This window comes from Podarcis gaigeae (genome assembly GCF_964106915.1).
Source record: "Podarcis gaigeae genome assembly, chromosome: 15".
Classification (NCBI taxonomy): Eukaryota; Metazoa; Chordata; class Lepidosauria; order Squamata; family Lacertidae; genus Podarcis; species Podarcis gaigeae.
In genome coordinates this window covers 35,524,942-35,539,539 of record NC_139692.1, presented here as the reverse complement: position 1 = coordinate 35,539,539, position 14,598 = coordinate 35,524,942, and the positions used below count along the sequence as shown (strand labels likewise).

Genomic DNA, 14,598 nt, shown 5'->3' with positions numbered 1-14,598 from the left:
ATAACTGAAATAACTTAGGAAAGATAAAGATAAGTATGTAGTTAATAAATGTAACTTAGGAACCACAATGAGGGGACTCGCAGTCATGTGGAAATTAATCATAATTTTGTTACCTATAACAAGTATCAATTTTGGATTGATTTTCCCCTCTGTTGATTGTTTTGTGTGGTTTTGTTTTTAAAATCAATAAAGCATTTTTTAAAAAAGAAGACAGACATTGAAGCATGACATGCCAATATATTAGTCAAGAAGCCCGTTCCATAACACAACAGGTACTGCAGAGTGAAAGGAATGCTAGCAAACAACTATTCCCCATGTCTGAATACACCACTCTAGCAGAAGTGGGAGACTTCAGTTCTGTTGATGGTCACGTTCTGGCAGGAGCTGCCTACTGGGAGTGGGTGGAGCCACAGCTGGGAATGGGCGGAGTCAATAGATCCTATGGGCTCCCACCAACCTTCCTAGGCCTCCTCTTGAGGGTCACTCCAAACAAAGAAGCGCCTACCAGTTTAGTTCACATTTTTTAATAACATGGCACAGATTTACATTACACAAGTCTTCGCTCATGAGGGAACATGCTGTGGATTGAATGTCGCTTCAGGGTTTTTTGTATTTTTTGTTTCCTTTTCACATAGGATCTAGAAAGGACTTTATTACATACAGGAGAAACAGCAAAAAGATTTGTATATAACAATTTCTTTACAATACTGAAAGCTATCACTACAGTGCCAGTGTACATCCCCCCCATCCCAGGATTTTCTTACGTCTTTTTTTTTGTCTGTTTTGTCTTGTTCTTTATAAAACACTGCACAACATCTGGAGTTCACAAAATCTGAAGTTTACAACTAAAACTTTTTTAGTTGACTACTAAAATAGAATTCTGATCATTAGAAACAGCTGTCTGTAATTAGACTTCTCTTTTTCTTTTTTGTCAAACAGGAAAACAACTTGAGATACCACTTTAATACACTAGAAGACCAATGGAACTATTTTTTTTTATTCCATACATATATATTTTTTTACAGTCCAGTAGTAGACAAGATATTGTAAGCTTCCTGATAAAGTCATATTCTCTCCAAATTATTTCGAAACAGAACACAACGAAAAAAATAAAACTTATGAAAACAGAGGTTTTCAAAAAGGCTAAAACAATTTCCATTCTTTAAAATTAATATATATTTATCTTTTATCTTGTGATTCCATTGCCACTGTGGTTAGAACATGCTGAGCTAATAGCAGAAATTACAACCAAAAATGAAAAATGAAAAAATGAAATGAATAAACTAATCCAATAATTGATTGTGCAAGAAAGAAGTATCAACATACAGTGCAATTGTTTCTGAAAAGCCAGTGCAATCCATACAGGCCTACTCAGAAGTGAGTCCCATTGAATTCAATGGGGTGGACTCCGAGGTAAGCATATATACCATTGCAGCCTAAATGTCTTGTTTAATGAAGCAGATTTCTGCTGACCCGGGGAAATGGGAAGAGAGGAAATATGCATCCAACCCAAAACAAGAGGCATGAATGCCTGCCCCCCCTCAGTCCCCACAACACCAATGAAATCCAGAAGAACCAGACATTTCCAAGAGGAGCTGTGTTAAAAATTATACTGTGCATATCCCTAGAAGTGCCAGGTTCATAACACCCTGCATTTAGGAATAAATTGGATCAATGTTACTGTGGTGCCTATTTATGGCCTGCCACTCTGCAGAATAAGCCCACAAGCTTCCAGAAGTAACAATATATAACAAAAGGAAACAAGAACACATTAGTTCCATTGTTTATTTTCTTTACAGCCTGTTCCTGGGACACTGTTAAAACCAGGGCTTTTTTTTGGGGGGGGGGACTCACAGGAACTCAGTTCCAGCACCTCTCAAATGGGTGCCATTGCTATTCTAAGAGAATGAGGGAGGTGTTCATGGTGAGTTACGGCACCTCTTTTTCTAGAAAAATAGCACTGGTTAAAACCATCACATTTTGGGGAGCAAGGTCCGATGTGGGTGTACTTTGTCATCACTATAGTCTAGGTGCAGCTAATTTCAGAAAATGGATGGAGTCACCAGGACAAGGCCCAATATGTTGGGGCATCTGAGACATCTCTTTCCTATTCCCTCCATCTCAACGCTCCTTCAAGTTCAACTGGTGGTGGTTAAGAAGTACCCCCCTCCCTTTTTCCAGCAACTCATGAGTTGCTTGACAATTTAGCACCTTTGGGAAATGGCTTCATCCATCTGGGAGAGGCAGTGGCAGGCAGGGAAGAGCAGGAGGTGATTAGAAACCAGCCAGTGGGATATACAGGTAGTGACTGCTCAGCACCACTCTATGAAGTCAAATGCCTCATTTGCTGAATGGAGTTGTGTTAGTCCCAGAGTTCTGGGAACCCTATAGTCGGACCAGAAATTTGAAGGTGACATCAGGGACTGAAGGAGTTGGCCACTGGCCTCAATTAAGAGATCACTGAACATATAGCTGAGCCATGATGTAGCACCCTTACACAAGCAGGCACCATCATTTTTGAGACTTCCCGGGCAAGATACGGAGCTTTAGCAAAAGAGAGAAAATGTAAAACCATGGACAGAAATTTGGTTTCGGCTCTTGGAGACACGAGTTCAGGCCTGGCCTGGCTAAGGTTTCATTAAGTTGCTTTGAGCAAGTCTTTGCCTCAGACTCAAGTTCCTGATTTGCAAAATGTGAATCCTAGTAACCCCGGTAGGGCTACAACAAGGAGGACGGACATGATCAAATACTGTACAACACTTTGCAACTGAAAAGCACAAGACAAAAGTGGTAATAAGCAGCAGCAGCAGCAGCTGATACCAAAGTTCTGTTTGCTGAAGTTTGGATGGCTTACTTTTTTCATCAAAAAAGGTGGCAAGCAGGTGAGAAAAGTATGTTCAGGGAAAGTATGACTTCTAAGTGGGTGGTTGAGTTTGTTGACAAGGCTCCTTTGAGTTTAAAAGAGGCTTTTGTGAAAAGCCCTAGAATTCATTGCATAGCTGAAGGGATTTAGCTGTCATATAACAAGAGATATGCTGCAGGCAACTCAGCAGTGGCCTTGCACGCCATTAAAAGTCTGCAAAGAGCACAGTTTAAGAAGTATTAATGTATTATGTTACTTAGCTTTCTTTCTATTTACATATTTACAAAGTAAAGCTTTCATCTTACCCATTTTGCATAAATGACCCATTAACCCATGAAGTAATATGGGGGCGGGGGGGGGAGGAAACACCTTGCAGGGAAAAGAAAGATCTACAGTTTCCATCATTTTAGCATGAGGGTAGGGGGAGAAAAAAGAGGGAGAACTTTTTTTAGAGCCAAGATACTGACTTGCAGCATCTTACTCCTGCTGGGGGGTGGGGTGGGGGTTCAAAATAATTAGGGGGGGCATAAAGAAAATGCATCAACTTTTTTGTCTAAAGTTTCTGAAAACATATAATATACAACCCAACATCATATCATCATCATTATTTTTTTTAAAAAACCAACAAATATATTTGCACAATTGAGTCTATACATTTTTTATACAGTTGGGTCATAACCAAAGTCTAAATTTGTTGAGTAAGAAGATCTGCACTGACATTCCATTTAACAAAATGTCCTCTCCTGGTCTGATTCTGTTTGCCTTATCGTGCTTCTATGTCCTTGAGTGTGTGTGAGGGTGGTCTGTCCCGCATTTCTGACGACAAAGGGGTAGTCCTGCGCGGGGAGCTAGGTCTAGGTCCCAGAGTCGAAATGAGAGGGGGAGGGGCACTTAGAGCCGCCGTCGGGGGGCTTTTATTGAGGATTCCATTCTGAAGTCCTGAGGAAGGGCTGACCCTGGGATAGTGCATGCTTGGAAGTCCTGGGGTGATTAAGCTAGGGTGAGGCAAATGGCCGTCCAGAGCTGCAGGGTGAACAGAGTGAAGCCGTACGTGCTCATAGTCCTCTCTGAGCATGTGCAACCTCTCTCTCTCGTCCAGGTGGGCCCCCCTCTCATGCTCACGGCGAGGGTCGACCGAAAGTGGGTGGTGATGGTGACTGTAGTCATGTGGCTCTCTGTCCCTGAATGACCTCTCTGCATCATATAACCTCGGTGCAGAAAGACGGTGCAATGGGTCATTCCTCAGGAGAAACTCTCTGCCCAAAGGGTCTCTCCGGTGGATATCCAAGTCTCGGTAAGGATCTCTCAACGGATCCCTCATTGGGTCCCAATGGAAGGAAGGGTAAGGGAATCGTTCGCTGCCTGGAATTGGGCTGATCCCCATAAAAGGTGTCATCATGCGAGTCCTGTCTAGACCGCTGATATTGTTCATGGGATGGATGCCGGTGACACCCACAGACATGGGCATTGATACCAAAGGGCCTGGATGAACATTGGAGGTGGGCATTGGTGGTGGTGGTGGTTCAGACGGCCTGTGTGCCTGTGGAGCTTCAGGTGGGATGTCATGATCCTCCTTCCTTTCCTCCTTCACTTTAACTTCGCTGGATTTCTTCAGGCTCTCATACGCAGGCTCATTCTTTTTCTCGGTATCTCGGCTAGAGGTGCTGTTAGGTCTGGTGTTCTCCACAACAGCAGGCCTGGTATAGGGTGACGGTACCCGAGATGATTGCTTAGACTCTTCCAGTGGCCTGTTCTCATGGGTTAGACCTTCTTTGTCTGAAATATAGTTGTCCTTTGCCTTGTGCTCATCAACGTTAACATCCTTTCGAGGTTCGGACTGATCCCTCTCGCGCTCTTTGGGTTTTTCTTTTTCCCGTATCTCTGGGTTCAGGTGGCTCCTTATCTGCTCAGCTGAGCTACGGCCATGTCCAAGGGAGCTCACAGAATGGACAGGTGCAGGAGACGGATGGCTGGAGTGTCTTTTCTCTATACTCTCCCTAGATGAAGGAAAGCACAACAGTTATCGGTTGCAGGATACTAGCAACTAAAGTAGAGGTCTAAACCCAAAGCTTGCAACTCATTGCTCAATAGCATACACCAGGTGTGGAGAACCTTTGGCCCTCCAGGTATTGCTGAACCACAACTTCCATCATCCATGGCCATCAGCCATGCTTGCTAGGGCTGATGGGAGCTGTAGTTCAGCAACATCTGAAGGATAAATTGTCATCACGCCTACCATACACTGAAGTCTCTTTAATTTCAGTAGACTTGACAACTCAGAAGTCCAAATGAGTTACGGTGAGTTAGGATGGCAACACACACTTGTGTCCAGGACGACAACAATATTTTCTATAAGAAGAGCCCTGCTGTGTAAGATTTCTATCTAGTCCAGGATCCTGTTTTCAAAAGTATCCAGCCAGATACTTTCTCACAAGTTCAACTGGCAGGTGTCAACCATCTGACATGTCTCCCAGTAACTAGTTTTCAGTGGGACACTAACTGTGAACATAGAAAGCTGCCTTTCAGCTGAGTCATATGGTGGGTCCATTTAGCCCAGTCACACAGTGACTGCAAAAAGCTCTCCAGGCTTTCAGATAGGATGTCTTTCTCAGTGGAGATGCTGGAGACTGAACTTGAGAACTTCTGCATGCAAAGCAGATGCTCTACAAATGAGTTGTGGTCCACATCTATCATCTATCTATCTATCTATCTATCATCTATATCTATCTATCATCTATCTATCTATCTATCATCTATCTATCTATCTATCTATCTATCTATCATCTATCTATCTATCATCTATCTATCTATCATCTATCTATCTATCTATCTATCTATATCTCTCTATATCTATCTATCTATCTATCTATCTATCTATCTATCTATCTATATCTATCATCTATCTATCATCTATCATCTATCATCTCCTACCTCTTCCCACCACCCCAGGAGATAATAGATAAAAGTAATTAAACTATAATGGAATTAAAACAATGCCAAAACAAATCTATTAAAAAGCAGATCGTATAATTAAAAAAAGCAGTTGGTTCCCTAAAGCCTGAAGGAACAGTCTTCGTCTACAATAAGTAGGAGCATGCCTCTAGTAAGCCTAGCAGCAGCCACTGAGAAGGCCCTCTCCTGCATCCCTATCAAACATGCCCATGTGAGAGGTGATCATGAAGGAATGGCAGTATCACCACCTGGGCTGGTTATAAGTAGATGGGCAGGCAGGTTGGAGCTGGCTCAGAGCAGACTGAGCTTGTTGGGACAGTGCCCTGTTTGCCCTATTGGACCAGCCTCCACTGATCCGGAGTTTTCTCGCAGAACCTGCCAATCAAGGGGACCAATACTACGGCTGCAGTTCCGTTCTATGTCTGAAGAGGGCTCTGCAGCCAGTCAGCATGGCCGATGATTAGGGAACTTCTGAGAAGACGTGGTAGTTGCATAAGTAGGAATGACAAGCCTCTCGGCTCCTTGCCCCGGCGTTGTGCTCAACGATGCTCAGAAAAGTGTTCTTTCATACCTGTCTTTGTCATCTTTACTAAGAGAAGAGTCTCCTTTATCTACATCTCTATCTCGCTCATGAGCTGCAGCAGACGAACTGCGTTCCAGCTCACCTGGCTTGAGCCAGGGCGGAGGGGTCGGGAACGAAGGAGGAGTTCGGTGCAGGCGGTTCCAGGGCTCGTGTGGGTTGCTAAAGCTCTGCATACTGGGGCAATCCTTGTGGCCGAACATAGTGTTGGGCGCTGAAATGGTGAAGGGGGGAAAGAAAAAAAGAAGAAGCAATATGCTCAGTCGATGGTACTTACCAATCAAACCCAACCTTTTTTTTTATTTTTACAGCACTCAGAGTTTAAAATGAATACATATATTGGGGAGCTGGAAAAAGGAAAGGAGATTAACAGATAAGCATTAGAATTGGGTAATCCTCACATTCGGAAGGCAACTTGCCATTCAATCTTATTTGTGCATTATGCATCTGTGAAAGAGACTGCCTTTTTGAGGGTGGCACATCAGCTTTGGAATACCCTAACCCGAAAGCAGGTAAGATGGGTACTGGCCCTGTATCCATTCTGGGTGCCTTATTTGCCCAGTATTTGAAATGATACTCCATCATTTTGGCTGGTTGGGTCATTTCAGTCTTCAGATTTCATTTTGGATTGTACCTCAGACCCACAGGACTTAATGGACTTGAAGCTAGTCATGTCCATTAATTCCACTGGGACTGGGCAAGTGAATACCATAAATTTTTACTTTTCTTGGAATTCTCTGACATCTTCACTTCCTAGTGGCACAAACACTAGAAACCAAAGATGGCCTCTGATAATTTGGTGCAGTTGGAATATTTGGGGTGTATTCAGAATCGCAGAATTGTAGAGTTGGAAGGGACCATGAGGATCATATAGCCCAACCTCCTAAAGTGCAGGAATCTTTCATCCAACATGGGGCTTGAACCCATGGCCCTGAGTTTAAGAGTCTGATGCTCTACCAGCTGAGCTATCTCAACTAACTTCTGCTCCACTGAAATGAAAGGAGCTAGGTTAGTCATTAATTTCAATGGTTCTGACTTGCAGTGGATACAGCCAAGTCAACTAAGCTTCATTCAGAGTAGATCCAAGTTTGCAATACCCAATATTTTCAATGGGTCTACTCTGAGTTGGATTAACATTGGCTAGAACCCTGCTTTATTTTCAACCACTTATACTGTGGCTTTTCTGTTCATAGCAAGCAGCTGACACAACTAGAGAAAACCAAAGGAATAGATACATTAAGAAATAAGCAAGTATAATGGTTATTCATCACAAAAACCTCTGCAGTGGCAGAAAAAGGGACACAAACACAGTAATACAAGGCAGAGGCTCACCAGGACAAAAACAAGAAGAAGAAGGAGATGACAGTGGAAAACTAGGAACAAGATTGGACCAGCTATGACTTCCCCCAAGGAAAACTGAGAATTGTCTATTATGGGTGCTGATAGTTGTTAGGAGACCTCTACCTCTACTCCATAGAGCTACAATTTTCAAAATGGTTGAAACTCAATCCCTTTTCCTAGGGAACTCTGGGAAACACAGCTCTGTGGGGGGAATAGGAGTCTCCTAACAAGTCTCAGCATGCTTAACAGACTAAAGTTCCCATGATTTTTTTTTGGGGGGGGGCGGGACTATGGTTGATTCAAGTGGTATGATGTATAGTGCAGATGGGGCCTTGTATAAACCCAAATCCAGAGTCTCTTCAGAGTCGAAGATAAGCCAATTTAACACCTGTTCCATGATTTTGGGTTCTCTTAGCTAGACCACACTGTATCCAAGACCAATGTAGTCAACCGCTTGCTAGAATTTGTTTTCCAACTCAAGGGAGTAGGCCCTGTCGATGGCCTATACTGGAAACAACCCTCTAGGCTCCATCTCATAATTTTCAGAAACATGAAAGCCCATTTTTCAAAAGCTGTGGATTTCTCTGTTGGTTAGCATGATTTGCAAGCAAATCCCATTGTATAAAAGCCCTTTTAAATATGACCACTTTTTACTTTAGTAGCTTGAGAATGTACCAGAACTTTCCACAATTTACAAAACATTCATAAAAGCAGGAGTGCTATATATGCTATATTACTCAAACCTTTATATTTTGGGGACTGGGGATGTAGGTGAAATTAGACTGGATCAGGCCTGAAAACAAGATATAGCAGCTCACCAGAAATAATGCAAGAGCACCCAAAGTCCACAAATTCTTCTCCAGAATGGGATTGCCCCTTCTTTGAAAAAAAATCACCCTTTGGTATCCTAGGGTTGGCATGCAAAACTGAGTGAGGTGTATATCCTAGATCAGAATAGCTTGACCTCAGTTGTTTTCCTGGGCCACTTCAACACACTCTACTTGGGGCTGTCCTTGAAGTCAGTGAGTCTACTCTGAGTAGGCCTTGGTTGGACTCAACTGTGCATTTCAATGTCTGAAAAGGGCCTACCTTGGGTAATGTCTCTTCTGAAAATTCTCTTTATGGTGAGTATTCTTTAAATAAATAAACCCAGCCGACCCCTGTTAACATTTAGTATAACTCACCATGTGAATTGGGGACTACTGCTTGCAGGACTATTGATGAAGGGATTTCATGGTGGGATGGCTCCCCCAATGCACATGGTGAGCTCTTTTACATTTTATGACTCTCATGTGTATATTCAGTTTCAGTTATTATTATTATATAAGCAATATGACTTGGCATTTCACTACTTCAGACTGCAGGCAAGGCAGTTTCCTTGCATACAGAAGGCTAGTATATCAAGTGAAAGGACAACATGCTGGTTTTCTATGTGCAGGGGACTTTTTGTGTATGTGTAGAGGAGCATGCATGCATGTTGAGCCCTCTGCATATAGTCTGAAGTGCTGCAGGAGTGAGGAACCTGTGTCCCTCTATAACTTCTTGGACTCCCAACTCCTACCAGCTCACCCAGCATGGTCAAGAGGGTGGTCAAGGATGCTGGGAGTCCAGTGCTGCCTGCAGGGCCATTAAGATCCTCATACCTGCCCTAGACTCAGGTTCTCCATACCTGTGAGAACTAGACCACAGAAGAGGGTTTCAGGAGGCCCAAGGGTTTTGAGAAACAGAGGCAGTCCTTTCCTTTTGGGGGGACACCAATTAGCCATGGTTTAGCATCCTTGATGATAATGCAAACCAAACACAGCCACAGCTGGGAGAATTTACTCACTAACGGCAGGGTTCCCGAGTCCCCCGAAGGCATTGCCGCTCACGGCTGCAAGGCTGGTGAACGTCGTGGGCCGATTAAATGTCTCTGAAACCAAATGGAAAGAGACTAATGGGGAGGGTGTTACCTATGATGGAGCATTTTTGGCTAGATGTGTGTTACAAAGAAAACACAATGATCTATCCCAGGCTTCCTCAACCTCGGCCCTCCAGATGTTTTGAGACTACAATTCCCATCATCCCTGACCACTGGTCCTGCTAGCTAGGGATCATGGGAGTTGTAGGCCAAAAACATCAGGAGGGCCAAGGTTGAGGAAGCCTGATCTATCCAATGCAAGTCCATTGACATTGATGGACATGGCTAATATAGGTCAATGGGTCTATTCCAAGTAAGATTTAGGTGGATACAGCATTCTTCCCAGGGTCACCCATGGATAATTTGGGTAGGTGATTCCTTTAGGGTGGATGCCCTATTTTCATCCCAGTGTCCTGCCTCATAACCCCCAATATAAGAAAGAAGTGGCCTCTCCCCAGTTCTACCCAATATTGTCTCATAACGCTTATATCCCTTGAGTTCCACTCTGCTTGTTTCCTAGGAGGAACAGCAGATTTTGAAATGTCAGAAGTGGAATATGTGTGTGCACTCTCACTAAATAGCAACGGCCTTGTTCTCAGATAACGATAAGCTGCAGTCAGGAATAAACCCTGGGCAGTTTCCAGTACACTCATTCCAGTAGCACAAGGAATTACTCTTGCACAACAGAACCTTCTTTCCTCTCCGCCTCCACATATATGCTCCCCAAAATCTCTTTCAGCCCTTATTACAGAACAGGGGGAGGAAGGGGGGAATTCCAGGGATCTTTTAAACCAGGCAAAGGTTCTCCTATTGATTCTACTGGCAAAACTCATAATTTTTTTTCTTTCCCAAAGAGGGCAACTGTAATCCTACAGCAGCTGCACATAACCTTTGGCCTTTCAGAAATATATAATCCTCACACCTGCCTCTTTTTCCTCTTTTGGCTCTTTTTTAAAAAGTGTATTTTGTTTCACTTCCTTCTTTAAGGTGCTGCCCAAATGACTGCGAATTGAAGAACGATGTGGAAATAATATAAATATAATAGCACTCCTGAATATGTGAATGTCGTGAGATGCCCCGGCCTTCATGAAGTGTATCTGCAGGGCTGAAATGAAGCAGAATTTCCAGGACTAGGATTGCAGGGAAATAGCTGGACACTGAGACAAATTTCCTAATTATAAGAGCTATTTGATGAGAACTGATGGCCCCTGGAGATGATGAGATCTCATTCAGTGTCGGTATTTAAATGGGGGGGGGGGGTAGTGTCAGATTGATAAACCACTTTGGGAGTTGTAGCTCTGTGAAGGGAATAGGGGTCTCCTAATGACTCTCAGCATCCTTAAACTACAGTTCCCGGGGTTCTTTGGAGGGGAAGGCATGCCTGTTTAAAGTGGTATGATACTGCTTAAAATATACAGTGGTACTTCAGGTTAATAACTTAATTCGTTCTGGAGGTCCGTTCTTAACCTGAAACTGTTCTTAACCTGAAGCACTACTTTAGCTAATGGGGCCTCCTGCCACCGCCGCTCCACCACCGTGCAATTTCTGTTCTCATCCTGAAGCAAAGTTCTTAATCCAAGGTACTATTTCTGGGTTAGCGGAGTCTGTAACCTGAAGCATCTGTAACCTGAAGCATCTGTAACCCGAGGTACCACTGTATAGTGCAGATGGGGTCTTAGAGGGAGCCCATGTTGTGGCGTCCTGATGCACTGTAATAATAATAATAATAATAATTTATTATTTATACCCCGCCCATCTGGCTGGGCCTCCCCAGCCACTCTGGGCGGCTTCCATAAAAACCTTCCTTCAGTCCCAGTCAGCATAGCTAATGTACAGCAACATCCGGAGGGCATTGTGTTGGCTCCTTCTGCACTAAATCATGTAAAAAAATGCCCTCAAGGGTGATGGGCCCATCACCACAGCTTATTACAAGTTGGTAATGCCTACTTACCTAAATGAGCAGCAGGGTTGAGGAAGTTGCTGTGATGGGGGTGAGGGCCAAAAGGGGGTGCGGCTGGGTGGGCAGCACCTATCAGGACAAATTCAAAAGCAAAAATAAAACAACACTTGAATAGCGGGTTCAGAGAAGATACACAGCGCCAACGTATCACAATGCTGCAAGCAGGTCCTGTCTTCTAGAACTGAGGGATATACCTTCCCTTGTAGCCCAGTAAACAGTTGATGAAAAATAGCTGACAAACATGTTTATATTCACTGGACGTCATACACGGGTGTTTCTAGCAAAACTAGGATTGCATTCCAAATCTGGGTCACCTAGATGCTGTGTTGGTCTTGTCACCAGATCCCATGCAGATGTATCATTAGGACACTTCTAGCATGTCTCTCTAGAGGAGGCTTTCGAGAGACTCCTTTGCTGGAAGTATTTAAGCAGAGGCTGGACTGCCCTCTGCCAGGGATGCTGCAGTCACATTGCACATTGTAGATCCTGGGACAACCAGATTTAAAGCCATGATTATGCATGGTTCTGAAATTGCATGGGGAGTCTCCACAAGTTTCGAAGGCTCATTGCGGCAGACATTCAGCTCCCCACACGTAGAGGGGTGGTGAGGCTCCGCAGAAGTGGGGTGACTAAGGGTGTGGGCCAACTCTCACCCACACTTGATTCCAACTGGAAGTGGAGGGGAGCAGGGAATCATTGGAAAGAGAGCCAGTGTGGTGTAGTGGTTAAGAGCGGTAGTCACATAATCTGGGGAACCGGGTTCGCGTCTCCGCTCCTCCACATGCAGCTGCTGGGTGACCTTGGGCCAGTCACACTTCTTTGAAGTCTCTCAGCCCCACTCACCTCACAGAGTGTTTGTTGTGGGGGAGGAAGGGAAAGGAGAATGTTAGCCGCTTTGAGACTCCTGAAGGGGAGTGAAAGGCGGGATATCAAATCCAAACTCTTCTTCTTCCTGTTTGGAGCTATCCAGGGTCCTGAAATTCCAGCCTGACTCTTCCTGACTAAGACAGCTTCAGGCATCCCCAGGGACTCATAGTCAGCACAGATTATTCCTATGCATGTTTTTGGTTTTCCTTCAGAATTGCTCTGAGAAGACTGGCCACATTCCTTACTTGCCTTTTCCACCTTTAATTTAGTCACAGAGCACACATGGACTTTGCTCCCGAAGGAGGCAGTGACAACGACCAACTTGGATGGCTTTAAAATAGGATTAGACAAATTCATGGAGGACAAGACTAACAAAGGCTACTAGCCATGATAGCTACGTTCTGCCTCCACTGTTAGAGGCAGCAATGCTTCTGAATACCGGTTGCTGGAAACTGCATGAGGGCCAAGGGCTCTTGTGACTGGGTCCTGCTTGTGAGTTTCCTCACAGGCATCGGCTTGGCCACCACAAGATGCAGAACGAGGTGGGTCTTTGGCCTGATCCAGCAGGCTTGTACTATGTTCTTCGATAATGGATCATTGATATGCATACTCACTGGCTGCAGAGAAGAGAGTGGAGGGCCGAGCTAAGTCATGGGGATGGTGGATGGCCCCAAAGAGACTAGGACCTGGTGGCCGACTCAGAAATTCAGGTTTCAGGCCAAAATCCAGTTTATGGGGATCTGATTGCATCTGTTTCTGAAATAGGAAAAGCAAACAGGAAACAATCATGAAGAAGACATTGGCCCAGCCCAGTGGAATGCTCTGCCAACAGAGATTAAGCAGATAGCTTTGGTTTTAGTTTTGAAACATCTGCTGAAAACTTTTCTATGTCACCAAGTTTATGCGTGGAATTAAGAGAATATCTATGGGTAAGAGTTGATCTTTGATTTTAATTTTTTACATGGCTTTTATTGTATGTATGTTTGGGGTAAACTGCTTTGATTACTTTTTTTTAATAGTAGCATACAAATATTTTTTATAAATAAATCAATAATGAGCAAAATGCAGGGGAACATAAAGAGCTACCTTAGACTAGGTCAGACTACCTAGCTCTGCTCTAACTAGCAGTGGCTGTTGGGAAGCAAAGGGTCTTCTCCATCATCTGCTATGTGATCTTTCTAAACTAAGATGCCAAGGACTGGACATTGCACCTTACTATACAAAACACATGCTCTGGCTGTGTAGCTTTGGCCCCTCCCCCTAAACATGCTCCTTTGCATTCCCTTGGGAAGGTTTCACTTGCCCAAAGGGACTCACCTTCACTTTCTGTTGATGATGGTATATTTGCCAAGCAATATGGACATGCATAGCGCACCATTTCCCTGGTTTCTGTAAAAGAAGCAAAAACACAAGAGGCTATTAAAATGACACCACTTAGCCATAACAGTAAGAGCTGAGCCTCTTCTCATTTAACAGACATGACTTTTTACATTAAATACCCTGCCTTTCTTCCATTATGAATCTTAAAATGGTAAAAATCTTGTGGTTGTAAAATCTCTCATGGTTGTAAAATCTCTCATCGCACTCTCATGGTTGTCATCCAATCCAAGCCCTAGCCAGACCATGACCTGCTTTGCTTCAGTTGTGCTATGTCAAGCACCTTCAAAGCCATGCACTAAGAAAATAATGAAACAGACTGAGCTGGTGAAGGAGACAATTCAGACATTAGAAGTGAGCACAGAGTGGTACTCTGCAAACCAGGAATACGAAATTTGTAGCCTCCAGCTCTTGTGGGATTCCAGCTCTCATTAGGTCCAGCTAGCAATGGTCAATGATGATGAGGATCAAAGTTCAACCACATCTGAAGTGCAACTGGTCTACAGTAGATCCCTGTTGTAAAGCTCTTACTGATTTATTGGTAAGTGGGAAAGTGGAATCTGGCTACTTAGTGAGGTTAATTATATTATGCCCCTACATGACACAGTAAAAATTCACTTTCCCATGTGTCCGAATGCTGCATATGATTGGTGCTTCTATAGCTGCATTCATCTCATGTTTGCTTTGTAAGAGGGAACCCTATCCTAAACAGCATTCCACATACACTCAAGTCGAAGTCCCAGTGAGACGACTTTACT

General features: G+C 43.8%; 1 protein-coding gene across 10 annotated transcripts in view; it reads right to left on the bottom strand.

The window, feature by feature from the left end:
- Positions 1 to 508: 508 nt before the first annotated feature.
- The window catches only part of AUTS2 (activator of transcription and developmental regulator AUTS2), a 676,911-nt gene continuing 662,821 nt past the window's right edge, over positions 509 to 14,598 (bottom strand). For 5 of the 10 annotated variants that reach the window (XM_083714336.1, XM_083714341.1, XM_083714339.1 and 2 more), the window contains 6 exons: positions 13,781 to 13,852; positions 13,078 to 13,219; positions 11,588 to 11,680; positions 9,565 to 9,648; positions 6,387 to 6,609; positions 509 to 4,860 (listed from right to left, as the gene is read on the bottom strand). In XM_083714336.1, coding sequence (XP_083570462.1) covers positions 3,627 to 4,860; positions 6,387 to 6,609; positions 9,565 to 9,648; positions 11,588 to 11,680; positions 13,078 to 13,219; positions 13,781 to 13,852 — 1,848 coding nt within the window. In that variant the 3' untranslated portion in view covers positions 509 to 3,626. The remainder of the gene's footprint in view (positions 4,861 to 6,386; positions 6,610 to 9,564; positions 9,649 to 11,587; positions 11,681 to 13,077; positions 13,220 to 13,780; positions 13,853 to 14,598) is intronic. The other 5 variants (XM_083714338.1, XM_083714340.1, XM_083714337.1 and 2 more) reach the window with 3 other exon arrangements.